Below are 27,319 nucleotides of genomic sequence, written 5' to 3' on the forward strand. Positions count from 1 at the left end.
TTACCAGTCGAAGTGGGCTGTCTTTAGGAGATGGTGTAGGAAGAAAGGCATTTCCTCCTCCACGACCTCTGTGAACCAGATCGCTGATTTCCTCCTTCATCTAAGGAATGTTGACAAGCTCACGGTCCCCATGATCAGAGGGTACAAGAGCATGTTATCAACTGTCTTCCGACACAGAGGCCTAGACTTGACGAACAATAAGGATCTTCACGATCTTTTGAGGTCCTTTGAAACCTCAAAAGTACCGCAACTTAAGACTGCATCATGGAACTTAGATATAGTTCTAAAGTTTTTAATGTCGGGTCCTTTCGAACCTTTGCATGCGGCCTCTTTAAAGGACTTAAAAAGAAAGGCTATTTTCCTAACCACTCTGGCCACAGCGAAGAATGGAAACCCGTCCAACCCTTGGCCCAAGAGCTTTGATATCAAGGGGTTAGCAGAGATCATTGGACGAGAACCAGAGAGAGTCCTGTGCCCTGTCAGGGCTCTCAAATTTTATCTGGAAAGAACCAAACAATGTCGAGGTCCGTCGGACAATCTGTGGTGTTCCGTCAAAAGACCAGACTTACCAATGTCGAAGAACGCCCTAGCGTTCTTTTTGAGAAGCAACATCAGGGAAGCCCATTCGTCCTGTCCAGATGGTGATCTTAAACTTCTGAAGGTAATGCTCACGAGGTTAGAGTTGTCGCAACTTCGGTGGCATTTCAGAAGAATATGGCACTCAGTGATATCCTGAGGGCCACATTTTGGTGAAGCAACTCTGTGTTTGCTTCACACTACCTCAGGGATGTGAAGACGGCATATGAGAACTGCTACTCGCTAGGACCATACATTTCCGCAGATACAATCTTTGGGGGCGGGAAGCAGCACGAATCCTATCCTATAGAAAATGGATAGGTGTGCTTTTAATTTGTTGTATTGTTTTATGGTTGTAGGGTCGGCCGCTTGAGGCGGACTTCCCTTTCTTTAGCCTAAAAGTTTATGGGATTAACTTTCGTTAGGCCAGGTTAGGTGGTGGTTTTATGCTTCGTTGCCATCAGAGTATGGTCAATATGGTCTAGTCGCATTGTGGTCACGCTCCCGTTGACAGATCATCTAGAACTCACCAGCTATACAGGTCACTACCTTGCTGGAGACTCTAGTAAAGCAAAAGCAGACTTGGGTGACAGGAATCACGAAGTCAGCTATGCTAACAGGTAAGGAACCAAGATGTCAATCATCTGCATGTAATTTGTTTCCAAAATCATTCTATTCTGTCCCTTCCCACCTCCAAAGGTGGGATGTATATATAGCTATATATATATATATATATATAGATATATATATATATATATATATATATATATATATATATATCTGACAGGTGAGTTTCATGAACAAAATTATATTGTTATGATACAATAAAGTTTGTTCATACTTACCTGGCAGATATATATATATATATATATATTATATATATATATATATATATAATATATATATATAGTATATATATATATATATATATATATATATATATATATATATATATGTTTATATATATGTATATATATATATATATATATATACATATATATATATATATATATATATAATCAAGTACCCACCCACCTCCCCTCAGGGACAGTGGCACTAGAAAATTGGAATAGAAAATGGGAATGGTTCCTGACACCCGCCTCCCAGCGGCGGGAATGGGATGGGTACTAACCACCTGGCCGACCACTGCGTGTGCCGGGAGTTTTGAAATTCTGTCGGACTTCGGAGAATACAGCTATATATATATATATATATATAGATATATATATATATATATATATATTATATATATATATATATATATATATATCTGCCAGGTAAGTATGAACAAACTTTATTGTATCATAACAATATAATTTTTCCTAACTATACAAACCCTGAGGTGCCTTTGAACATATATGCCTACCTCATGCCACCCCTCAATCTGAACCTGGGCCGAAAGGCAAAGTGGAGTGTTTACATCCGGGCAGGCTAGCCTACGGTAGTTACTGCCTAACCACCTTGTTCATGAATTTAACGGCCCTAATTCCAGCTACTCCAGAAGTAATTCCTTATGTAAAGGACCTCAGGTTTGTTTAGTTAGGAAAAATACAATTTACTTCCAAAAATTGTGATTTTCATACATTCAACTTCCCTGGCAGATATATACTTAGCTATAGACTCCGTCGTCCCCGACAGAAATTCAAATTTCGCGGCACACACTACAGGTAGGTCAGGTGATCCCGCCGCCTGCCGCTGGGTGGCAGGAATAGGAACTATTACCGTTTTAAGCCAGATTTTTCTCTGTCGCGGTACTAGTACATCGTTGCTAGTTCTTCCTGACTTGAATTTCGAATTCATTACGCCGTTGATCTTTGGACTGCTATTTGGTGACGTATGGATCTTTGGTTTGGCATACGCTATTGTGGACTGTTTTTTGGATTTGGCTTTGGAATTTCTCATAATGTCTGACGTGTCGATTTCGTTCAGAGTGTGTGTGAATGAGAATTGTTTTGTGAGACTGCCGAAAGCGTCGGTGGATCACACCACTTGTAAAAATTGTAGAGGTAATGTATGCTCTCAATTGAATACATGTGATGAGTGCAAGAATTTGAATGAGGAGGAATGGAAGTTGCTTAATTCCTACCTAAGAAAGTTGGAGAGAGATAGGGCTAGAAAAGCCTCTTCCAAGAGTGTAAGTAGGTCGGTCTCTAACGAGCCAGTTAGCGGACTATTGCCTATTGATAACCCTATTGTTTCCTCCCATACAGCTTTACCTTCCCGATTATCGGACTCGGCAAGCTCAACATCTGAAATTGCGAGTCTGAAAGCTTCGCTTAAACAGATGGAACAAAAAATTAAAGAACTGGAAGGTAAGTGCAGTGAAAGTGTTCCCAGTGAAGTGGAGGGTGCGTCTGATCGGCTCTGTCTCGCTCCCAGGCCTAGACCTCTTTCAAGCTCCCAAGACCAGTGGAGAAGAAATGTCGAAAGCCGCAGGGAGGTTTCAGAGAATCCCACCGGTCAGGCGTCCCCTCGGCAGATCCTGTAGTTACGTCCCGGGCTGCCTAAGGATAGTCGTTGGAAAGACGTCCTGAAACAGTGTTTTTCTTCGTCTGATTCCTCATCTAAAAAAGGATGGAGTTCAGATAGATTGTCGAGACCTTCGAAGAGAACTTGGAAGTCTCCTCATTCGACTCAAGCCCTGAAGAATTCCGGAAGAATATCCTCCGGAAAAGAGGAAGAAGAATGTATATTCAGAAGCTTCTTCTCCTGCATCGGAGGTTGGAAAGAGAGACGTAGCTACGAAGATGTTAGAGGATATGCAGAAACAGATATCTTCCCTAGTAGTTCTTAAATCTGATCAGCCTAGAAGGAAGGATAGATTTCTCCCTATCAAAAGATCCCGTCCTTTAGAAACTATCTGGGAGCTCGGACGAGGCCGGCCTGCCAGAAGCCTGGTGCCAGCCAGACGTCAGGCTACTGTCAAGCGCAAAAACGCCGTCAAGGCGACAAGATGTGTATAGGGAACTTCCTACTAGAAAGAAAGCACATGAGATGTCCGTATCGAGGAGTAAAATTGGAACTCCCGAAATCGGACGAACTCCTGAAAGGAAGCGCAAAGAGCCTGAAGGGAGGCGCAAAGTAACTGAAGATCCTGGAACTCTTTTGGCGAGGCGAAAAGAGTCTGGAGCGCCTGAAATGAGGCGTAAAGCTCTTCAAGTAAAAGAAATGAGGCGCAACGTGCCTGAAAAGCCTGAAGTGGCTAAAAGGAAATATTTAACTCCTGGAGAGCCTAGAGCGCCTGATATGAAACATAGGGCGCCTGGGAAGCCTAGAACGCCTCAAAGGAAAAAGCAAAGAGCCTAGGAGCCTGAGGCGCCTGAAAAAGAAGAAGCAAAGCGCCTAAAGAGCCTGAGGCGCCGGCGTGAAACGAGGCGCAAAGCGCCTGAAGAGCCTGAAGCGTCCGAATGGAGGCGCAAGGCGCCTGCAAAGCCTGAAGCGGCTGAAAACAAGACGTAAAGCGTCTAGAGCGCCTGAAAGCAGGCGCAAGGATTTGTACAATCCAGAATACAATTTGGATGACGGTTATCGGAGTTTGAAGCGGACTTGGAGGCTCCTCTTTGGGATTTTTCTCAAGATCAATTTTCCCCTGACAGGGCCTCTAGGTGTCGCACAGGTGATCGTAGCCCCTGTCGGGAAGGAATTGATCATGAAAAAAGGGAACGACATTTAAGGACTTCTCCTGGTAGGGACGAAAGTTGTCGCACAGGCGACCGTCGTCCTTGTCAGGAGGGCCTTTAGGGTAAAAGAACATCATCGGCCTTCTCCTGGCAGGGACTCAAGAGTCGCACAAGCGACCGTAGCCCTTGTCAGGTTGCAGCCGGTGTTGCTGCAAAGCCCTGTGCATTCCCGAGAGAGGAGTCCTCCGGTCGCACACTCTTCTTCAAATAAAACTCAACCGGAATTAGAGGATGTTCGGACTCTGAAGAAAACAAGGGGGCAGGTCTTTCTGATTATAAGATACTAGCAGCCCTCTTGTTAAAAGAATTTGGAGAGTCTCTGAGTCCTGCTGCCCCTCCTTCTCCTCGGTCTTTATTTTCGAGTACGAAGGCTGCGAAGTCTTCCTCTTTCTTGAAGATGCAACCGACCATTTCAATGAAGAGGGCTTTGCAGTCGGTCGGGAATTGGCTTAAAACCAAGGAGGAGGCGGGGAAGACTGTGTTTACCTGTCCCCCTTCCAGGCTATCAGGGAAGAGAGGGATTTGGTATAGCACAGGAGAATCTATGGGACTTTCTCTTCCCTCATCTGCTGAAGCGGACTTCTCGACCTTGGTGGATTCGGCAAGGAGGCATGCACTTCCATCGGCCCAAAACAAGATGGACAATGTCTGAAATGGACCATCTCTCAAGGGAATATTCCATGTCTTGGAAGTTTTTAACTTCCTATTATTGGTCCCTTGGGGCTTTGGCCAACAAGACTCAAGACCCTTAGTTTGGAACAGAAGTCTTGCATAGTGTTTTGGCATGCATGGACAAGGCAGTGCAGGACGGATCGGCTGAAGTGGCATCCTTGTTCGGGACAGGAGTATTAAAGAAGAGGGCTGTCTTTGGTTCTTTTCTTACCAAAGCAGTCTCTCCAGTACAGAGGGCTTCTCTTTTTATACGCCCCTCTGTCTAAACAGCTGTTCCTTCTCAGTTGGTAAAGGACATTTCCCATACGCTTACTGAGAGGCAAGGCAAACAGGATTTGCTGGTACATTCTGCTAAGAAGCCATAGGCCAGCTGCTTCTGTCTCGAAGAGGGAGCCAAGACCTGCCCAACAGCCTTTCGAGGTAGAGCTTTTAGCCGAGCCCCAAGGAGAGAGGAGGAGAGAAAAGAGGAAGATCTTCCATTAGATGTTCCAAAGAAGAACGCAAAATGAGATTCCAGTCCTCAATCACCAGTAGGGGCCAGACTTCTGGGATTCTCGGAAGCATGGGCTTCAATGAAAGCAGATTCTTGGTCCCTGCAAGTGCTGAGGAAAGATACCTCATCCCCTTCAAGAACAGACCTCCATTGACGACGACTCCGAGGGAGCTGTCAGCGAGATACAAAGACCCTGTAAAGAGAGAGATCCTTCTTGGACTGGTGCAGCAAATGTTGGAGAAGGAGGCCATCGAGGTAGTACAGGATCCGCACTCCCGAGGTTTTTACAATCGCCTATTTTTTGGTGCCGAAAGCCTCGGGGGGGCGGGGGGGTGGAGGCCTGTCCTGGACGTGAGTGCATTGAATCGCTTCGTGGAGAAGACAAAGTTCTCCATGGAGACATCCAACTCGGTTCTCTCTGCTCTCCGTCCAGGAGATTGGATGGTCTCCCTCGACCTGCAAGATGCATACTTTCACGTCCCCCTGCATCATTCGTCGAAGAAATATCTTCGATTCATGGTGCAGGGAAAGATTTATCAGTTCAGGGCTTTGTGTTTCGGCCTCTCGACGGCTCCTCAGGTGTTTACAGCGTTGATGAGAAACGTAGCAAGATGGCTACATCTGAAGGGGGTGAGGATATCTCTTTACCTAGACGATTGGCTTATAAGAGCGCAGAACAAGACAAAAGTGCATTGAGGACTTGGAGATAGCTCTTCAATTGACCAGATCTCTCGGATTGCTCGTAAAACCTCGAGAAGTCTCACACAATCCCCAGTCAGACTATCGTCTATCTGGGGATTCGGATGGATTCTCGGGGATTTCGAGCGTATCCATCCCAGGAAAGAATCTCGAAAGGGTTGGAGAAAATCTCGGTCTTCCTAGAGAAAGAACGAAGCTCAGCGAGGGAATGGCTCAGTCTTCTGGGCACTCTTTCCTCGCTGGAGCAGTTCATCTCTCTAGGAGACTGAATCTGAGACCCTTGCAGTTCCATCTCAGAAGGAGTTGGAACAGAAGAAAAGGAGATCTTTTGGATACCTTTCTTATAGGAGAGAGTATCAAAAACCACTTACGATGGTGGTTAGGACCACTGACAAGAAACGAAGGAGTGTCCTTGGCCCTTCAGAACCCTCACCTAGTGTTATTCTCAGACGCTTCGGACACGGGGTGGGGAGCAACACTAGGGACGAAGGAAGTGTCAGGCGGTTGGACAGAAGAACAGAAGGCCTGGCACATAAATGCAAAGGAACTCTTAGCAGTGCACTTAGCACTGCAGTTTTTCGAGAACGAAGTCAGAGGCGTGGTGGTCCAAGTCAAACTCGGACAACACCACGGCTCTGGCTTATATAAGAAAACAAGGGGGGACACACTCTTTCTCCCGTACCAACTAGCAAGGGATCTGTTGATATGGACAGAAGAAAGAGGGATTCGACTCCTGGCGAGGTTCGTGTTCAAGGAGGGAAGAATATAAGAGCAGACAGATTGAGCAGGAAAAACCCAGGTCCTTCCAACAGAGTGGACCCTTCATTCACAAGTCTGCCAGCAACTATGGTCTCTTTGGGGGAAGCCGCAAGTGGACTGTTGCAACATTCCTATCCAGGAGGATGGAGAACTTTTGCTCGCTGGGGGACGATCCCAGAGCCCTATCCATAGATGCCATGCTCATGGATTGGGAGGGCATAGACGCGTATGTGTTTCCCCCATTCAAGATGCTGGGGGAAGTAATGAGAAAGTTCGTGTCCTCGGAGGGAATGAGGATGACATTGATCGCTCCTTATTGGCCTGCAAGAGAATGGTTCACAGAGGTACAGGAATGGATAGTGGACTTCCCCAGATCTCTTCCCGAAAGGACAGATCTGCTCAGACAACCCCACTTCGAGAGGTATCACAAAAATATCCACGCTCTCGCTCTGACTGCCTTTCGACTATCGAAAGATTGGTCAGAGCGAGAGGCTTTTCTCGCGAAGCGGCAAAAGCAATTGCTGGAGCAAGAAGGTCCTCAACCATGCGGATATACCAATCGAAGTGGGAAGTTTTCCGTAGATGGTGTAAGGCGAAGAAGCTGTCCTACCTCCGATACCTCTGTGACCGAAATTGCTGATTTTCTTTTGTTTTTACGAGAAGAATCTCATCTGGCAGTGTCAACCATTAAAGGCTATAAGAGCATGTTATCAGCTGTGTTCAGGAATAGGGGCCTGAACATAGAGAATAACAAAGATCTGCATGATTTGATTAGATCATTTGAAACTAAAAAATTAAGAACTTCTCTCGCCCCTAGTTGGAATCTGGATGTGGTTCTCAAATACCTTATGTCGGAGAGATTTGAACCTCCCGATAAAGCTACTTTCCGGGACTTGACTAGAAAATGCATTTTCTTAATAGCTCTCGCCACTGCGAAAAGAGTGAGTGGAGCTGCAAGCGCTGACTCTAGAGTGGGTTTAAGAAGGATTCAGCTGTATTGTCCTTTAAACCTTTATTTCTAGCAAAAAATGAAAACCCCTCGAGACCTTGGCCTAGGACTTTTGAAGTAAAAGGCCTTTCTCAATTAGTTGGGAATGAAATGGAAAGAACTTTATGTCCTGTGAGAACTTTGAAATTTTACCTGCAGAAGAAGAAGCAGTTGCAGGGTTGCAATCAGAGTTTATGGTGTGCAGTTAAAGACCCTAGAAGAGCTATGTCAAAGAATGCCTTAGCATTTTTTTGTTAGGAAACATCATAACGGAAGCCACATGAGCTGTGATAGTGAGGCAATATAAGACCTTAAGGGTAAAAAGCACCGAAGTACGTGCAGTCGCTACATCATTGTCGTTCAACAAGAACATGTCAATGAAGAACATCTTAGCGGCCACGTATTGGAGATGTAACTCAGTGTTCGCCTCACATTACTTGAAAGATGTGAGAGTGACATATGAGAAAGAAATGCTTCTCTCTAGGACCTTATGTATCAGCGATACAGTGCTGGGGAAAGGAGAGGAAGACTGATCCTTAATATAATTTTTGTCCTTATATTTTATATATTGTGATTTTAAAATTATTGGTGTTGAGTTTTTAGGTTGTTTGAAAGGTGTGTTTGGGGATAACGCCTTTCAATCATATTTACTAATCCACGGTTAGGATCGGGTGATCGAGATCAGTATTTTACTCCTTTATATGCCAAGAGGCATAGGTATATTGTCATGTAAGTGATAGACTCCAGTGACAATTGCCATTAGGGTTCTGTTGAGTAAGTGGATAAGACCCCATTGACAGTCCTTTTCAAGAGTTCTCAGCCATAGGGCACACCCTCGCTGAAGCTTTTGAGGCGAAGCAGACTTCTCAGCACAAGCTAAGAAATCTTCCGCCTAAACAGGTAGGAACTAGGGTATTATTAATTAACTTGTATTACCTACAACATATGTTGTTTACCTATTAGGTCAGTAATTAGCTGTCTCTTGCCCTCCGCCAAAGGTGCCAATCAGCTAAGTATATATCTGACAGGGAAGTTGAATGTATGAAAATGATATTGTTATCGTACAATAAAGTTTCATACATACTTACCTGGCAGATATATACGACGTATGGCCCACCCCAACCTCCTCAGGAGTCAGGTGGAAGAGAAAAATCTGGCTTAAAACGGTAATAGTTCCTATTCCTGCACCCAGCGGCAGGCGGCGGGATCACCTGACCTACCTGTAGTGTGTGCCGCGAAATTTGAATTTCTGTCGGGGACGACGGAGTCTATAGCTAAGTATATATCTGCCAGGTAAGTATGTATGAAACTTTATTGTACAATAACAATATCATATTTCAGGTTATATATCAGTTTTTACCGATATATGTTGGTAATTGTTTGTTTGTGTGCACCGTTTTACTAGTACAGTAGTGCCTCAGGGTACGAAATTAATCCGTTCCGAAGCGGCCTTCGTAACCTGATTTTTTTGTATCTCGAGCTACGTTTTACATGTAAATTGCCTAATTTGTTCCAAGCCCTACAAAAACACCACAGTAAATTTTATAATAAAGCTATATTGACCAATAAACAATGAAATACAACAATTTGGACCATTCAGTACCTAACATAACTTTTATTGTAGTACGTACGTACCTGTAAATAAAGTGTACATATTAGTGTACATGGTACAAGAAATATACTGTACGTACATGTACATGCATATGTAGTAAAATGTGGAACCTTACCTTTCGAGTGAGGTGATCTCCGAAAGTGGCGACAGAGGAGGAGGACAAATGGCAGAAAACATGAACACTTAACTTTACGAAAACACATTAAAAAAAATGCAGAAAAACATTAACACTAAACTTTACGAAGCACATTAACAAATGGCAGAAAAACATTAACACTTCTTGATTATCTCCATCTTCATTCTCCCATAGAAAGCCTCCTCTTCTTTCTGTGAACTTCAGCAACATTCTTGGGACCCATGGCTAATAACGTAAGTTCACACACAACACGATAAAGTAACTTACAGTACAATGAAAGCGAAACCACTAACACGAATTTACATTAACAAACTAAATATATGTGAACGAACGAATTCCAGTGTTTACGATAACACTGCCGCAAAAAATGGTCAAGGAACGCCTTTACATAAAGGCATGATGTGACAGATGGACAGATGCTGACCAATAGGAGAGCAGGATCTTACAGCGGTGACTAGCATCAGGAACCAATGGGAGAGCAGGAGGATGGTGGCGAGTCTACTGAGTTGGCGGCGCGCCAGTTTTAAAATTGTTCTCGGTGGTGTTGGCGAATCTCGGACTTTACCCTTTCGCAACCTGAATTATTTTCGTATACAGAAGCAAAAAAATCTTCGTCTTTGCTTTCATAACTTGGATTTTTCGTAAGTAGGGACTTTTGTATGTCGAGGTTCCACTGTATAATAAATCCTATTTATTCCATTTTATTCCTTCCTCCCCCCCCCCCCCCCCCCCCAAGGAAAAAATAGCAACTTCTCTACTGTAGGATTCAGGTAAACTACTCTGACAACATGAAATAAGGGTTTTGGAAGAGTAATTTTGACTTGTGTTTTTATACAGTGGTCATGGAAGTTCTGAACCGAATAGGGCCACTTGTCACTTGGTGATACTGTAATTAATTTTGAGGATGAAGACTACTATACAGTGGTGACAAATGATTGCCATAACATATATATATTTGATAAGTTATTTAGGCCTCCTTTAGAGAAATACAGTATGTATATTGGTAGAACTGTATAGTTGTAAATGAAAAGGATATTGCATCTTCTACAAAGGAGAGGAAATTATACATGCATGGACAAGGGGAACAAAGTGGAATTTTTCGTAAGTTGTGACAAGCATCACAGTTTGTGGTATTTGTATTACCTCATCTTGTAACTGTTCTGGTGACATTGCTCCTGGGTAATTTGTTCTTAGCCTTTTGCTTAGTTTTATGCAGTTAAGGTACTTTGTGTAAACAGGTACTTACATTAAACTGGGGTCTACAAAGTCATGCATGTTTTTGCTTATAATATTTCCTTCCTTTCAGGAATTGCCTCCTGTCCGTTGCAGAAAATCAGATGTTTTGACCAGGAATATAATAACTGACAATAGGAAAAGGAAAGAAGAAAGAGAGCCCGACATGAAAAAAAAAGAAAGGATCTCATCATATGATTATGCTGCCTGGGATAGATTTGATGTGGTATGGTATAACAATATTCACAGATATTTGCTTGAAGTTACGCTAAAGTATTTTGCCAACAGTCTTCTTGTTTTGATATGATAGCAGAGTTCAGTGTGCAGACCATGGTTTTGACTTTGAATAATCACTCCCTATAGTGCCATAAGGGGTACCATGTTCTATTAAGTTGTGGTTGTGTTGATGTACAGTTTTGAGTAAGGTTACTGCAATCTTTAGAACAGTTTGGCCAAATGAGCAACACAGAAAAGGCAAACAAAGTTCAAAGATTACATGAGAGTGGTAATTAACACGTGGAAGCATTCTCCTGTTGCTGCCACAGTAGGTCAGCTAGATCCTTTTCTTGGGTTTATGCAAGATGGTCATTTGCTTGTTTATATGAACATCTGGCATAGTCATAATGTTTTATACCATTTAATTTTATTTGATATTTGTTAAGTCTTTCTGACTCATTGTTTTACATTGCATGAATTGTTTGTGGAATGAAATGCAAAAAAACTGGTTACCATTTAAAGTCTACCATGATGTGTTAGTTACCTGTAATCAGCAATTGAAAATTTTTTTAAAGGAAGGTTTTTGGTGTTCTAAAGCATAACAAATATTAGGAAAGTGTCATGTGTACCCCCACTTGTTTGTGCTTCACTTTATTACAGATTTTGTGGAAAATCATTATATGTGGGAACTTTCACCAATTCGCCAATTTTCTAAGGACCCTATCTCGAAAATTATCACCAATTCCCTTTTTTTTTTTTGGTATTAACTTAGGCAGTAAATGTTAAAATAGGCAGTTATAAGAATTTTAGTTTACGGGGTACATGGTGTTTGGCAGTTTAAAAGTGCTTTTAGAGGGGATTTTGCATTTTTGTGATGGGACCTAGAACTTATCCCTCCAAAAAGGAAGGTGAGCACTCTATTGCCTCAGTAGAAAGGAAGGATAGGTCAGTTTTTATTTTAAAGAAATATGATAGAAAGGATGGTAAAGAGTACTTATTAAGCTGGTATCACACTAGTCATTTCTTGCTCGCTGTTTTGGCCAGCATCCAGCCGCTGCTTACGATCAAAGTGTTGATAGTCCACACTAGGACCTCGTAGTTTCAAGGAGCAGTAGGAAAAAGTAAACAAAACTGATCAGCTGATATCATCATGGCGCCCAGAAAGTTGTCGGACTGTTGCAAATGTGCTGCAGTGATGTGTTTTCTCGGAAAACGTTTGTGGGTTCGAGAGTGGCTCAGGAGAAGAGAAGCCAAACGTCTGAGAGTACGTCCTTATCAGCAGCAGCCATTCTTGTTTGTGTACACTACGCGGTTGCTCGCGGTTCATGGCTTGCTGCTTCCCGACTCTCGAGCTAAAAGCTCCCAATTTTCCATTTTCGGCAGCAACGGCTCGCTGCTGGAGAAAAAAAGGTCTAGTGTGAGGCCACCTTTGGAAGGACAGTAGGCCTGCATCAGAGAGGAAAGTTGGAAAACAAGTAACAGGCGCAATTATGGAGAAGCGCAGTTTTTCTCTAAATGCAAAAAAGGAAAGATCAAGGTAAATTAGGATATCATGTTGTCTGCTTCTTCTGGCGTTCTGAAAATCAGCTACCCCCAGGGTCAAATTGGCCCAACCTCCTAAGGCGGTTTAGGTTCTAGTTCTCCGCCCAAATGGATTCTTGATTCGTGGAGCGGATCCTTTCTTATCTTTCCCCATCCCCTTTTAGGTGGGGTTAACATGTTAATTCCTTCTCTTCCAGGTGGAGTCATTTAATTTAACATGCCAATTCCTCCTCCTGGAGGTGGAGCTTCATTATCGATAGAAGCTGAGTAAGTCTCATGCAAGGTCACAGGTCAAAGATTTTTGGTGGTCTAAGATTTCAATTGCGACAGTGTTATGGCCCAACGTCTGTGACTAAGGTTCTGTTACGTCTAGGCTTGTTGATGAAATTTTGACTCACACACCAAAGCTCAATTCTCTCTCTCTTTCTTTCTCTTTCTCGTTATTTTCACTGTACTTTGATTATTCTCTCTCTTTCTGTTTTTACACTACCCTATTTACTATTATTTCTTATAGCTATCATTACAGACTGTCATTATTTACTTATAATAAACAATCAAGATTCCACTGTTGGATTTAATATTTTTATACCATTTTTAGGAGGAGTGTTGTCATAGGGAAGCATGCTTTCTTGTTGACTCTGTGGTCACTCAGTGATTCATGCTTGTGGAGGGAGAAGCACAATGTTGTATTATATATTAAACAAACACTTGAAGATCCTCTGAAATGTCATGCACAAGAGAAAAGACTAAAAGGAAAAACAGGACTTTGGTATTTATTTCCTTTATTTATAATACATTTAGATGGAATCTGTGTACCTTGGAGTCATGATGTAGATTTGAGTGTTCTGTTTTCTTTATTTTGATAAGTGAATTACTGTTTTCATGCAGTGCCTGAGTGTTCCTAGTGTAATGCATTAATTGTCAATCTTTTCTTCATATAGAATGTAGGAGGCAATACAGTACAGTATTTTTAGTTAGTTTTGCTGATGCTCTCATATAAATTAATTTTTGCAGAGTAAAGCCCTGATCTGATGATGATGATGACAAAGAATTGCCCATCAGAAACTCAGAATCCCAAACTACTGAAACAAGCTCACATAGTTCAAACAAAACACCCAGCCTTAGTAAGAAGGAAAGAGCCGTCAAACTTAAAGATGAAGTAAGTCCACTAGTAATGTTGAAGTTTATATTTTCACCAGTAAGGTAGGATCATCTAGAGACTATACAAAGCTTATAATTTATTCTTAACCAAAAATAGGGCAAAAATTAAGAATTGCATGTATTATAAAACAAATAAAATTAAATAAAATAAAAAAAAAGCAGACACCATAATGGAATAGCTAATTTTATACATTCAACTTCCCTGCCAGATATATACTTAGCTATAGACTCCGTCGTCTCCGACAGAATTTCAAATTTCGCGGCACACGCTACCGGTAGGTCAGGTGATCTACCGCCCTGCCCTGGGTGGCAGGACTAGGAACCATTCCCGTTTTCTAATCAGAATTCTTCTGTCGCCCACCGGGCCATCAACATTGTTGTTGGTTCCTCTCGATTGGTTTTTCTTTTTTCACCGGCAATTGATCTTCTTGACCGACTTTTGGTGACTATCTGGATTGTGGATGGCATACGCTTTTGTGGACTGTTTGTGGACTTGATTTGGATTTTTCTTTAAAATGTCTGACTCTGGAGTGTTGTGAGACGTTGTGTGAATGTAGGCTGTAAGGTGAGGGTTGCCGAAAGCTTCGGTAGACCCTCACACTGTATGCAAGGGTTGCAGGGAGTATGAATGTTCTTTCAACTAATACTTGCAAGGAATGTGAGAATTTGAGTGAGAATGAATGGAAGAATCTAACTAATTATTTGAAAAAGTTAGAGAGAGAAAGAGTGAGGAAGGCTTCTTATAGAAGTTTAAGTAGTTCGAGATCTAATGAACTAATTCCTCCAGCTTGGGATCTTCCCCAAGGGTAAGTATTGCTACTTCTCCTTCCATTGCAGCCCTTCTCCTATTGCAGAACCTGTAGATTCAGCGAAAGAACTTGCGGATCTAAAAGCAGCCTTCAAGTTGATGGAAAACAAAATGGCTGCCTGCAAGGTAAGGCTAGTGATTTTTCAGTGGACAGTGATATGAGTGTCCCCAGTGTAGTGGAGGGGGGCATCTGGTCGGCTCCGCAATGCTCCTAGGTCTAGACCTCTTCCAAGCTCACATGCCAGAGGAGAATAAGTCGAAAACCGAAAGGAGGTTGTGGAGAATCCCCACCGATCAGGTGTCCCTTCGGCGGTTTCTGTGGGACACCCCAGACTGCCAAGGATCGCTATTGCAAAAGCGTCCTGCGTGAGTGTTTTTCGTCGTCGGGATCTTCATCTCCGAGACGTGATTGGAGGGATTCAGATCGCTCTCGACCACTCAAGAGGAGTTGGAAGGCTCCGACGTTGACTCGAGCCCAGAAAACTTCCCTGAGGAGTCTCTTCGGGAGAGTTAAGAAGGCAAGAAGAGCCATTCTTTCAACCAGAGTGAGAAGGAGTCAGGAGGTGGAGGCTATGGACTCCTCCCCTCCTCCTTCCCCTCCTCCCGAAGAGGATAAAGAAGAGGTTACGAAGAGGTTCATGATGGCTATGCAAGAACAGATTTCGTCTTTTGTAGGAGTCCTTTCAAAGGAGCCTCCTAGAAGGAAAGACTCTTCCCTTCCTATCAGCAGGAGCCAGGAGGCAAGAGCCAGGAGGCAAGAGGCAAGAGGCAGGAGTCAGGAGTCAAGAGGCAGGAGTCAGGAGGCAAAAGGCAGGAGTCAGGAGTCAGGAGTCAGGAGCCAGGAGTCAGGAGCCAGGAGTCCGGAGTCAGGAGGCAGGAGTCCGGAGTCAGGAGGCAGGAGGCAGGAGTCAGGAGGCAAGAGTCAAGAGCCAGGAGGCAGGAGTCGGAGACTCATTCCTGGAATTTATGACTCTTCTCCAAATAGAAGCTCCTCTCCTTCAGATCGTAGGAGGTCTTGGAAGGACTCTCCCTCCAAACGAGAGCTTTCTCCTTCGTCTGATCGAGGTTTGGACGATTTTGTCTGATGACGAACCTCCTGCAAATGAGGGACTCTCGAATTATAAGGTCTTAGCCTCATTGTTGCTACAAGAGTTTGGAGACTCTCTTAGTCCGGCGGCTCCTCCTTCTCCTCGTTCTCTCTTTTCGAGCTCGGCTACGGCAAAATCTTCGGCCTTTCTGAAAATGAAGCCTGCAATTTCTATGAAGAAGGCCTCCATTCTTTAGATTCTTGGATGGACAAGAAGAAAGAGTTGGAAAGACTGTATTTCTGCATGCCTCCTTCCAAACTCCATGGAAAGAGAGGTATTTGGTATGGGACAGGAGACTATGGGTCTTTCTTTCTTCCTGCCTCGGCAGATGCGGACTTTTCCAATTTAGTGGAGGCATCTAGACGTCACTCTTTAGGATCGGTCAGATCGACGTGGAGCATTTCGGAGTTGAACCACTTTCTAAAGGGACTTTTTGTCACTTTAGAGGTGTTCAATTTTCTGGATTGGTCACTCGGAGTTCTGGCCAACAAATCTAAAGATCCGGAGTTTCTTAAAAACCCAGAGATTTCATACAATCAACTTACCTGTCAGATATATACATAGCTAAGACTCCGTCGTCCCCGACAGAAATTCAAATTTCGCGCACTCGCTACAGGTAGGTCAGGTGATCTACCGGCCTGCCCTTGGGTGGGGGCAGGACTAGGAACCAATCCGTTTTCTACCTCATATATTTTCTGTCGCCGGTGGTATCAACATCATTGCTGCCTCCTCTTGACTGGAATTCGCTTTTCTAAGCAATTGATCATCTTTTTGTGGACTTTTGGTGAAGTACCTGGATCGTTGTTTTGGCATTCGCTACTGTGGACTGGATTTGGACTTGCTTTTTGAATTTTTCTCCAGAATGTCTGATTCAAGTGTTTGTGTTAGAATGTGTGTGAATGTAGGCTGCAAGGTGAGGATACCGAAAGCTTCGGTTGATCCTCACACTGTATGTCGCAAATGTAGGGGTTTGATTGTTCTATTTCTAACACCTGTCATGAGTGTGAAAGGTTGAATGTTGAGGAATGGAAGACTCTAACTTCTTACTTGAAGAAGTTAGAAAGGGATAGAGTAAGAAGGGCGGCATCTAAGATGGCGGGTAGTTGTACAAGGCCTATTGAGCTTTAGACAATTCTAACTCTCTCTTAATTATGATTCTCTATCAGGACCCTCACTGACTGTACATTCAGATTCAGCTTCGGAAATTGCTGAACTGAAGGCTACCATTCTCAGGATGAAAGCCGAAAGGGCTACCATAAAAGGTAAGGATGGTGAAAGTGACTTTAGTGAGTGAGTGTCCCCAGTGTTGTGGAGGGGGCGGGGGTCGTCTGACCGTCTCTGCGACGCTCCCAGGCCTAGACCTCTTCCAAGCTCCCAAGCCCAGAGGAGAAGGAAAAAGTCGAAAGCCGTACGGAGGTTGTGGAGAATTCCCCCCGGTCAGGCGTCCCTTCAGCAGGTGCTGTGCATAGACAGCCTGCTCAGGACCGCTATCGAAAAAGCGTCCTCAGAGAGTGCTTCTCTTCGTCCGCTTCTCCCTCTCCTAAACGAGGGTGGAAGGATTCGGACTTGTCCAGGCCCCTGAAAAGGCACTGGAGAGATCCTGGTTTGGATTCAAGCCCGGAACGCTTTTCGGAAGAAGAACCTCCTTCTATCAAGAAGGCGAAGAGGGTTTCGCCGTTCCATGATCGGGGCAACACGCTTTCGAGTCTTCCTCTCCCGTTCAGAAGACGCAGGAGAAGCGTCCAAAAGGATCATTTTGGCGGTACAGGAACAGCTTTCCGCCCTAGTAGGAGTCCTTTCGAAGGATCCTCCTCGTAAGAAGACGTCAGACTGCGGTCAAGAAGACTCGTCTTCCTCTCACACAGGAGTGAGGCTCCTGCGAAACGTGAGTCTTTTGAGATCTCAGATAGAGACTCGTGGGAAGATATGGATCCGCCAGACAAGCGCGTAGCAACAGCTAAGCGCGAGGCGTCCTACAGACGAGAAGCGTCCTCTAAGAGAGAGTCAGACAAGCGGGGGGGAAACGCATTGCAGACGAGAGGATTCTCCCAGATGGATACGTCTGACAGATCAGTAGCTTCAGCCGAGCGCGGAGTTACAAACAGTTGAGCATTCATCCAGCGTGAGCTCAAGCAAGAACATCTGTCACGCAAGGAGGGACTTCAGGAAGACGCGAGTCTTCAACAAGGCACGAGGTGTCAGTCAGCGAGACGGTTCAGAGGCGCGAGACACCAGTCAGGCGAGAGGCGCCAGCCAAGCGCGAAGAGTCAGTCAGGCGCGAGACACTAACCAAGCGCGAGATCTTGCCAGGCGCGAGGCGCCAGCCAAGCGCGAGGAATCAGCCAGGCGCGAGACGCCAGCCCAAGCGCGAGGCGCCAGACAAGCGCGAGGCGCCAGCCAGGCGCGAGGCGCCAGCCAAGTACGAAGAGCCAGTCGAACATAGGAGCTCTTTACACTCTCTTAGCCCCTCTCCTATTAGGAGTTTGTCCCCAGTAGAGAGAATGGTTGGACAAGAAGACCAGGAACGAGAAGTGGTCTCTCCTGCTGATCCGATTATGGAAGAGGAATCAGAGGACGAGTCTCACAGTAAGGAAGGACTGTCGAACTACAAAGTCTTGACAGCTCTCCTTCTCCAGGAATACGGAGACGCATTGACCCTCCCTGCCGCTCCTCCTTCGCCTCGTTCTCTGTTTTCATGCTCGAAGACATCCGAAATCGTCGGCTTTCGTGAAGATGAGACCGACGATTTCTATGAAGAGAGCTCTGCAATCGCTTGATAACTGGATGCTTACTAAGAAGGAGCTTGTAAGGACAGTCTTTTGCATGCCTCCCCCTAGACTGACCGGCAAGAGAGGGATTTGGTACCAGACTGGGGAGAATATGGGTCTCACTCTCCCTGCTTCAGCTGAAGCTGACTTTCCAGTCTGGTAGACGCATCCAGGAGACATAGCCTTCACACGGCTAAGATTACTTGGGGCCTTTCAGAGTTGGATCATCTCCTCAAGGGACTTTTTCACATTCTAGAAGTCTTTAACTCCTAGATTGGTCCCTTGGGGTGATGTCCAAGAAGGCTCATGCCCCTGAAGGGCTAGAACCGGATGTTCTCCTTGCAATTCTGTCATGTATTGACAAGGCGGTGCAAGACGCTCAGGGGAAGTTTCTTCCTTGTTTGGAGCAGGTCTCTTGAAGAAGAGATCTGTGTTTAGCGCTTTCTTGACGAAAGCAGTATCACACTCACAAAGAGCAGCTTTGTTATTCGCCCCTAGGTCTGATTTTCTGTTCCCGTCACAGTTGGTGAAAGATATTCCCGATCGCTGACGAGAAAGCGACTCAAGATCTTCTCCTGCAATCGTCCAGGAAGAAGAGACCAGTAATGGTGGGTGAAAAGAAAGTGGCGTCTACTCCTGTTCGGCCCTTTCGAGGCGGCCCTCCAACTAGAGTTACCGCTAAAAGGAAAAACGACCGAGAAGAGAGGTCGAGCCTCGTTCCGCCCCTTTAAAAGGGAAAGTGAAGTGGCGCTCCTCCAAACACAGTAGTGCCAGGCTCCGGGGATTTGCGGAAGCCTGGACTCGCATCGACACAGATCCTTGGTCGATGTCGGTTCTTCAGAAGGGATATCTCATTCCTTTCCTGGACAATCCTCCCCTGACGTCAACTCCGAGGGAATTGTCCGCCAATTACAAGGACCCTGTGTTGAAAGATACTCTTCAACAAATGGTGGATCAGATGTGGGACAAGAGAGCTATAGAAACTTGTGCTGGATCAAAGCTCCCCGGGGTTTTACAATCGTCTTTTCTTGGTTGCGAAAGCCTCGGGGGGATGGAGACCAGTTCTGGATGTCAGCGCTCTGAACAAGTTTGTTCAAAAAACAGAAGTTCTCCATGGAAACCTCTGCTTCAGTCCTGGCGGCTCTTCGCCAAGGGGATTGGGATGGTGTCTCTGGATCTCCAGGACGCATATTTTCACGTCCCGATCCATCCTTCGTCGAAGAAGTACCTCCGTTTCATGACGGGGGGAAGGATCTTCCAATTCAGAGCCTTGTGCTTCGGCCTGTCGACGGCGCCTCAGGTTTTCACGAACCTTTTTGAAAAATTGTGGCGAGATGGCTTCATCTGAAAGGAATCAGTATATCTCTTTATCTAGACGACTGGCTTATCAGAGCAAAGTCAGAGGAACAGTGTTTGGAGGACCTGAATGTGACACTAAACCTTATAAAGACTTTAGGATTACTCGTGAACCTCGAGAAGTCCCAACTGATCCCCAGCCAGAACTTGGTCTATCTGGGGATTCGGATGGATTCTCGGGGTTTTCGAGTATTTCCTTCTCAAGAGAGACTAGCAAGAGGTTTAGAAAAAGTCTCTCTCTTCCTAAGGAAGGAACGGACTTCGGCGAGGAATGGTTGAGCCTTTTAGGGACCCTTTCCTCGCTCGAACAGTTCTTTCACCTAGGAAGACTTCATCTCCGTCCTCTTCAGTTCTTCCTCAGAAGTTCGTGGAACATGAAGACAGGACTACTCTCGGACTTTTTTCCCATTCCAAATCGGATAAAACGACATCTAGAATGGTGGTTACTCCCACTGAGGGAAAACAAAGGTACTTCCCTGGAAATACAGAGCCCAAACCTTGTATTGTTTTCCGACGCGTCGGAAAAAGGTTGGGAGCAACTTTGGGAAAGAGAGAAGTGTCAGGCACTTGGAATGCTCTTCAAGTGTCCTGGCACATAAACTGCAAAGAACTGCTAGCTGTACACCTAGCTCTAAAGAGCTTCGAACCGTTAGTTTGCAACAAAATAGTTCAAGTGAATGCGGACAATACAACCGCTCTAGCATACATTCGGAAGAAACAAGGAGGTACTCACTCGTATGCCCTTTACGAACTCACGAGAGAACTTCTGTTGTGGACATCCCAGAGGAACATCTCCTCTCTTGACGAGGTTCGTTCAGGGAGTAAGGAACGTACGAGCGGACAGGCTGAGCAGGAGGAACCAGGTCCTTCATTACCGAGTGGACCCTCCACTCAGAAGTTTGCCTCAAGCTCTGGTCTCTTTGGGGAACTCCTCATGTCGACCTCTTTTGCCACGTTCCTCTCGAGGAGACTGGAAGTCTTCTGTTCAGTGGTAGAAGATCCCAGAGCTCTAGCAGTAGACGCCTTCCTTCTAGATTGGTCTCAGGTAGACGTTACGCATTTCCCCCATTCAAGATTCTGGGGCAAGTACTCAGGAAGTTTGTGACTTCAAAGGGGACAAGAATGACCTGATAGCCCCCTTTTTGGCCAGCTCAAGAATGGTTTCCAGAGGTACTGGAGTGGATAGTAGACTTCCCCAGATCCCTTCCACAAAGGAGGGATCTTCTCAGACAACCACACTTCGAGAGGTTTCATCAAAACCTCCCGCTCTCGCTCTGACTGCCTTTCGACTATCGAAAGACTTGTCAGAGCGAGAGGCTTTTCTAGTAAAGCAGCAAGCTCGATCGCTAGAGCACCCGGAGAACTTCCACTATCCGGGTTTATCAATCCAAGTGGGAAGTTTTTTAGAAGGTGGTGTAAGTCAAAGAAGTTGTCCTCCTCCAGTACCTCTGTAGCAGAAATAGCTGATTTTCTGTTATTTCTGAGGGAAGAGTCGCAGCTCTCCGTAGCCACGATAAAGGGCTATAGGAGTATGCTATCGGCCGTCTTTAGGAATAGAGGCCTAGATTTGGGAAACAATAAGGACCTGCATGATCTGATTAGGTCATTTGAGACCAAGAAGTATAGAATGACTTCTCCCCCTAACTGGAATCTAGACGTAGTACTGAAGTTCTTGACTTCAGAGAGATTTGAACCCTACATTTGGCCTCGTTTCGTGATATAACGAGAAAATGTTTATTCCTTTTGTCACTGGCAACGGCAAAAAGGGTTAGCGAACTGCACGCCCTTAGTGACAAAGTCGGGTTCAATATAGATTCAGCCATCTGTTCTTTTTTCAAGGAATTATTCTTAGCGAAGAATGAAAATCCTTCGAAACCCTGGCCGAGAAACTTCGAAGTAAAAGGATTATCGGTCTCGTCGGCAGGGAACCGGAGAGGTCTCTTTGCCCAGTAAGGGCATTAAAGTTTTACTTAAAGAAAAAGGAACAGTTGGGAGGTTCTAGACAAGGCCTGTGGTGCTCAGTGAAGGATCCATCAAGACCTATGTCTAAGAATGCATTAGCCTTTTTTGTCAGGAGCGTAAGTTATGGACGCTCATAAGGCTTGCACGGACGATCCTTAAAACTCCTAAGAGTAAGAGCTCATGAAGTGAGAGCAGTGGCAACGTCTCTCTCTTTTCAGAGAAATATGTCGCTGAAGAATATCTTGGAAGCGACATATTGGAGATGTAATTCTGTGTTTGCGGCTCACTATTGAAGGACGTGCGTGTGACCTATGAAAAATGTTTTTCATTAGGTCCTTTGTGTCTGCGGGCACAATCCTGGGTACAGGAGCTTACAACAATCCTTAAAATATAGATATGTTCTAGACTTTCTTCTGAACAAGTGCAGTTGTCGCACAAGCGTCAGTCACTTCAGTTCAGTAAGGAACTCTTGTGATATCTTGTAATAGAAACCTTAAATATAGATATGTTCTAGACTTTCTTCTGAACAAGTGCAGTTGTCGCACAAGCGTCCAGTCACTTCAGTTCAGTAAGGAACTCTTGTGATATCTTGTAATAGAAAATTTTTTTTTAAATTTTTTTTATTGTGTACTTGTGCATTGTGGTTTGAGTTACGGTTGTTGCGAAGAGTTGGGGATAACTCTGAGCAATTTTTAATACTAACATGGTGGTTAGGATCAGGTGGTCGGGATGATTGTTTGCTCCTTAATAAGGTGTGTTGTCATGTAAGTGGATCAGCACCCATTGACAAAGTCCTTTCAGGCTCTGCCGAGTAAGTGGATAAGACCCTTCGGACAGACCCACAAGAATTCTTGGCCATAGATCACATATCTCGCTAAAGTTTCTTGAGGTGATGCAGACTACGCGGGGAAACACCCACGGGAGTCTACCACCTATCAGGTAGGAACCAAGGTTTTTAATTTATACCTACAACAGATGTTGTTTACCTGTCTATTCTAGTAGTAGCTGTCTCTTACCCTCCACCGAAGGGTGCCAATCAGCTATGTATATATCTGACAGGTAAGTTGATTGTGATGATGATTGTTATAATACAATAAAGTTTCATACATACTTACCTGGCAGATATATACGATTAGGGCCCACCCAGCCTCCCCGCAAGGAGACAGGTGGAAGAGAAAATATATGAGTAGAAAACGGGATTGGTTCCTAGTCCTGCCACCCAGGGCAGGCCGGTAGATCACCTGACCTACTGTAGCGAGTGGCGCGAAATTTGAATTTCTGTCGGGGACGACGGAGTCTTAGCTATGTATATATCTGCCAGGTAAGTATGTATGAAACTTTATTGTATTATAACAATATCATTTCTCCATAGCGTCCTGTCTTGCATGGACAAGGCAGTACAGGACGGTTCGGGGAGAAGTGGCTTCCCTTTTTTGGTGCTGGTCTTCTGAAGAAGAGATCAGTATATGGATCCCTATTATCAAAAGGGGTTTCTCCGAGCCAGAGGACTGCTTTATTGTTCGCCCCTCTGTCGGATCATCTGTTTCCTTCTCAGTTTAGTGAAGGATATATCTCGCTCACTAACTGAGAAGGCGACACAAGACCTACTAGTACAAAACGTCCAAGAAAGGACGCCCTGTAGTGTCGACGATTAAGAAGGACTCTCGTCCTCCTCAGCAGCCCTTTCGTGGAGGTGCAGCGGCTCGTCCCCCTGCCAGAAAGAAGAGCTCTGACAAGAGAGGAAGGTCTTCCTTTAGACCTTTCAAGAAATCTAAATGACTTGTTGCTCCTTCAAGCACCAGTGGGCGCCAGACTCCTGAATTTTGTACAAGTAACTTACCCAGCAGATATATACTTAGCTATAGACTCGGTCGTCCCGACAGAATTTCAAAAACTCGCGGCACACGCGACAGTAGGTCAGGTGATCAACCATTCCCGCCCGCCTGGGTGGCGGGGTTCTGGAAACTATTCCCGTTTTCTAAGCCTTAATTTCTCTGTCGGTTGAACGAACAACACCTATTGTTCGTTCCTCCAATCTTGGATTTCAACTCGTTTGCCGAGAATTTGGATTGGTTTTTTGGTGACGTATTCTGGTGTTCTCTGGCTTGGCATACGCTTATTGTGGACTGTTTTTCGACTTTGGTTTTGACTACTCTTTCACGATGTCTGACGCTAAGGCTTCACCTATGTTTAGAGTTTGCAGTAGGGAAGATTGTAAAAGTTAGGCTGCCTAAATCGGCATTAGATCCTCATAGATTTGCGCTAAATGCAGGGAGAATGAATGTTCTTTTATTAACACCTGTGGTTGAATGCGAGAACCTTACGGAGCTTGAATGGAAGGAATTATCATCATATGTTAGGAAGCTTGAGAGAGATAGAGTGAGAAAGGCTTCAGCTAGGTCATCTAGTAGATCTTGCTCCTTAGAACAAGAAAATTAACTCTCCTTCTAACAATTTTCCCTTAGCCTCAGCTGCTTCTCCCGTTTCTGAATCCAAAGATTCTTCGTCAGAGAGGGAAAATGTAAAAGCTTCAAAATTAAGAAACTTCAAGCTCAGCTACGAGCTCTAAACCAAGGTAAGAGTGGTGATAGTGACTTGTGCAGTGTCCCCAGTGCAGTGGAGGGGGCGTCTGGACCGGTTCCTCATTGCTCTAGGCCTAGACCGCTTCCAAACTCCCAGGACCAGGGAGGAGGAATGTCGAAAGCCGCAGTGGGGAGGATGCAAGAACAATCCCCAACGGTCAGGCGTCCCTTCGGCAGATCCTGTTGTTAAGTCCCAGGCTGCCTCGGATTGCCGCAGAAAAGGCGTCCTAAAGGAGTGTTTTTCGGCCTCAGACTCTTCCTCTCCTAAACGAGGATGGAGTTCGGCCTCTCTTTCGCGCCCTTTGAAGAGAGCCTGGAAGGCGCCTAAAGGAGACGCGGCTGACTCCAGCCCAGAGCGTTTTCCGAGGATTGGCCTTCGGGACCTAAGAAGACTAGACAAGAGGAGCCTTCTCTTCAGGATCCTACGAAGAAGTTTTTGGTTAATCTGCAAGAGCAGTTAGCTTCTCTCGTAGGCTCTTTTGCTAAGGACTCTACAAGGAGGAAGGATGTCTCGCTCCCTGTTAAGAGTTCCGCTAAGCGCCCCGCTTCGTATAGGAGAGAACCCTCACGATCTTCAGGGCGTTTATCGCCTTCGTCGAGAGACTCGTCTGATAGGAGTTGTTCTCCTGAGAGAAGAGCCCATTTCGCCCTATAGGCTGTCTTCCCCGAAGCGCCCTCTGAGACGTCGCGAATCGAGCAGAAGTCTCGATCGGTTTAGGTGCAAGGACCGGAAAACCGATTTAGGTATCAGGATCCCCTTGGGTCTGCAGGACCAGGAGCCAGACAGGCGCAAAGAGGCAGCAAGACGCAAGAAAGGGCGTCAAGAGCCTCTTAGAACACAGGATTCAGGACGTCAGGATTCTGCTAGAAGGCAGGAATCAGGACGCTATGAGCCAGGACGCCAGGAGTCAGGGCGCCAGGAGTCAGGGCGCCAGGAGTCAGGGCGCCAGGAGTCAGGGCGCCAGGAGTTAGGACGCCAGAAGGCAGGACGCCAGGAGTACGTTAGGCGTCAAGTGTTAGGGCGCCAAGAGCCTGTTAAGCGTCAGGAATCAGGACGCGGGGATCTTTTCAAGCGCCCTGAATCAGGACGCCAGGAGCCTAGCAAGCGCCACGAACCTGACGAACCTAGACAACAAGAGTCTAGTAGGCACAAGAGTGTTTCCGACAGGCAGGAGCCTCACTCTTCGTATAGAAGTGCTAATGTTCCGCGCTCCCCTTCTCGGGAAAGGAGTTCTTCTCCCGGGAAGAGCCAGATCACTCAAAAACGATCTCCTTCTGTGGATCAGTTGGACCAGGTATCGGAAGACGAAGAGCCAGTAGATGTAGCAGTTTCTGACTACAAGAGACTTTCTCTTTTGCTGCTAAAGGAGTTCGGAGACTCCCTTCATCCTGCGGAACCCTCCTTCACCAGGATCGTTGATGTCCAGCACTAAAGCTCTCAAGTCGTCTTCCTTCGTCAAGATGCGCCCGCTCTTTGTATGAAAAAGGCATTAAAGACTTTTTCAGAGTGGTTGACTTCCAGAAGGGAAGCGGGCAAGACAGTTTTTTCCTGCCCTCCTTCCAAGTTAACAGGCAAACCAGGAAGGTGGTACGAGACCAAAGAACCTATGGGGTTAGGTCTGCCTTCTTCCGCAGATGCGGATTTTGCTTCCTTAGTGGACTCTTCTAGGAGGAAGTCGTTGCTGTCTGCTAAGGCGACTTGGGCAGTGTGAGCTAGACCACCTTCTAAAGGGCCTATTTAAAAACCCTAGAAGTCTTCAACTTTATGGACTGGGCTTTGGGAGCGTTAGCGAAGAGAGCTCAGGACACTGACTTTGTTTGTTTCCATGGAGGAACTTTCGAGCGTCCTGGCTTGCCTGGACAGAGCGGTCATGGACGGTTCTGTGGAAGTTGCCTCTCTTTTTGGAACGGGAGTATTAAAGAAGAGATCTGTCTTTAGCTCTTTCTTAGCAAGAGCAGTATCACCTTTGCAAAGGACATCTCTTCTTTTGCACCGTAGCCCCGCACCTTTTTCCACAAGAGACTGTTAGAGAGGTTTCTAAATCTTACGGAGGAAGGCAACTCAGGATCTCCTCACGCACTCAGGCCAAGAATTTAGGCCGGCAGTGCCTATAGAGAAAAAGAAAAAAGAGACCCTCTTTTGTTCATTCCCTTTCGAGGTGCCTCCTCTTCTAGAGCCCCCTCTTAGAGGTCGCAGACCAGAGAGAAGGAGTAGACCATCTAGAAGGTCCTTCGGGAAGTCTAGATGAGGCAGGAAGTCCTCCTCCAGACGAAAGTAGGCGCCAGGCTACTCCACTTTGCCAAAGTAATGGGCGCAGAAGGGAGCGGACTCCTGGTCCTCTCTATCCTGGAAAAGGATACTTGATCCCTTCAGGGAAAATCCTCCCTTGACGACAACTCCAAGGGAGTTGACCGCAAGATACTCGGATCCGGTTCCGAAAAAGCTTGCTATGTTGCAAGCAAGTGAGAAAACAGATGATTTCCAAGGAAGCGGTAGAACTGGTTCAAGATCTCCAGTCTCCAGGATTCTACAATCGGCTATTCCTGGTACCGAAAGCATCGGGGGGGATGGAGACCGGTTCTAGACGTCAGTGCCCTGAATTTCTTTGTATTGAGAAGAAAATTTTCAATGGAGACCGTTTCTTCCTCTGTTCTATCTGCTCTTCGTCCAGGGGACTGGATGGTGTCCCTGGACCTTCAGGATGCGTATTTCCATGTGCCAATTCATCCGGCAGCAAGGAAGTATCTGAGGTTCATGTTCCAAGGGAAAGTGTTCCAGTTTCCGAGCGATGTGCTTCGGACTTTCGACTGCCCCTCAAGTCTTTACGGACATCATGAAGAATGTAGCTTATTGGCTACATCTGGAAGGGATCAGGATCTCGTTATATCGGACGATTGGCTAATAAGAGCCCAATCGGAGAAAAAATGTCTGGAGGACCTATTAGTTACTCTAAAGTTGACAAAGTCCTTAGGACTTTTAGTAAATCA

At 45.4% G+C, this 27,319-nt stretch overlaps 1 protein-coding gene across 1 annotated transcript in view; it reads left to right on the forward strand.

Annotated features, from left to right (window-relative positions):
- LOC135205360 (RNA polymerase II-associated protein 3-like) overlaps nucleotides 1-27,319 on the forward strand; it is a 128,134-nt gene that overhangs the window by 29,201 nt on the left and 71,614 nt on the right. Inside the window, 3 exon segments of the mRNA XM_064235849.1 lie at nucleotides 10,922-11,074; nucleotides 13,621-13,636; nucleotides 13,638-13,765. Coding sequence (XP_064091919.1) covers nucleotides 10,922-11,074; nucleotides 13,621-13,636; nucleotides 13,638-13,765 — 297 coding nt within the window.

Source organism: Macrobrachium nipponense, chromosome 49 (assembly GCF_015104395.2).
Source record: "Macrobrachium nipponense isolate FS-2020 chromosome 49, ASM1510439v2, whole genome shotgun sequence".
NCBI lineage: Eukaryota > Metazoa > Arthropoda > Malacostraca > Decapoda > Palaemonidae > Macrobrachium > Macrobrachium nipponense.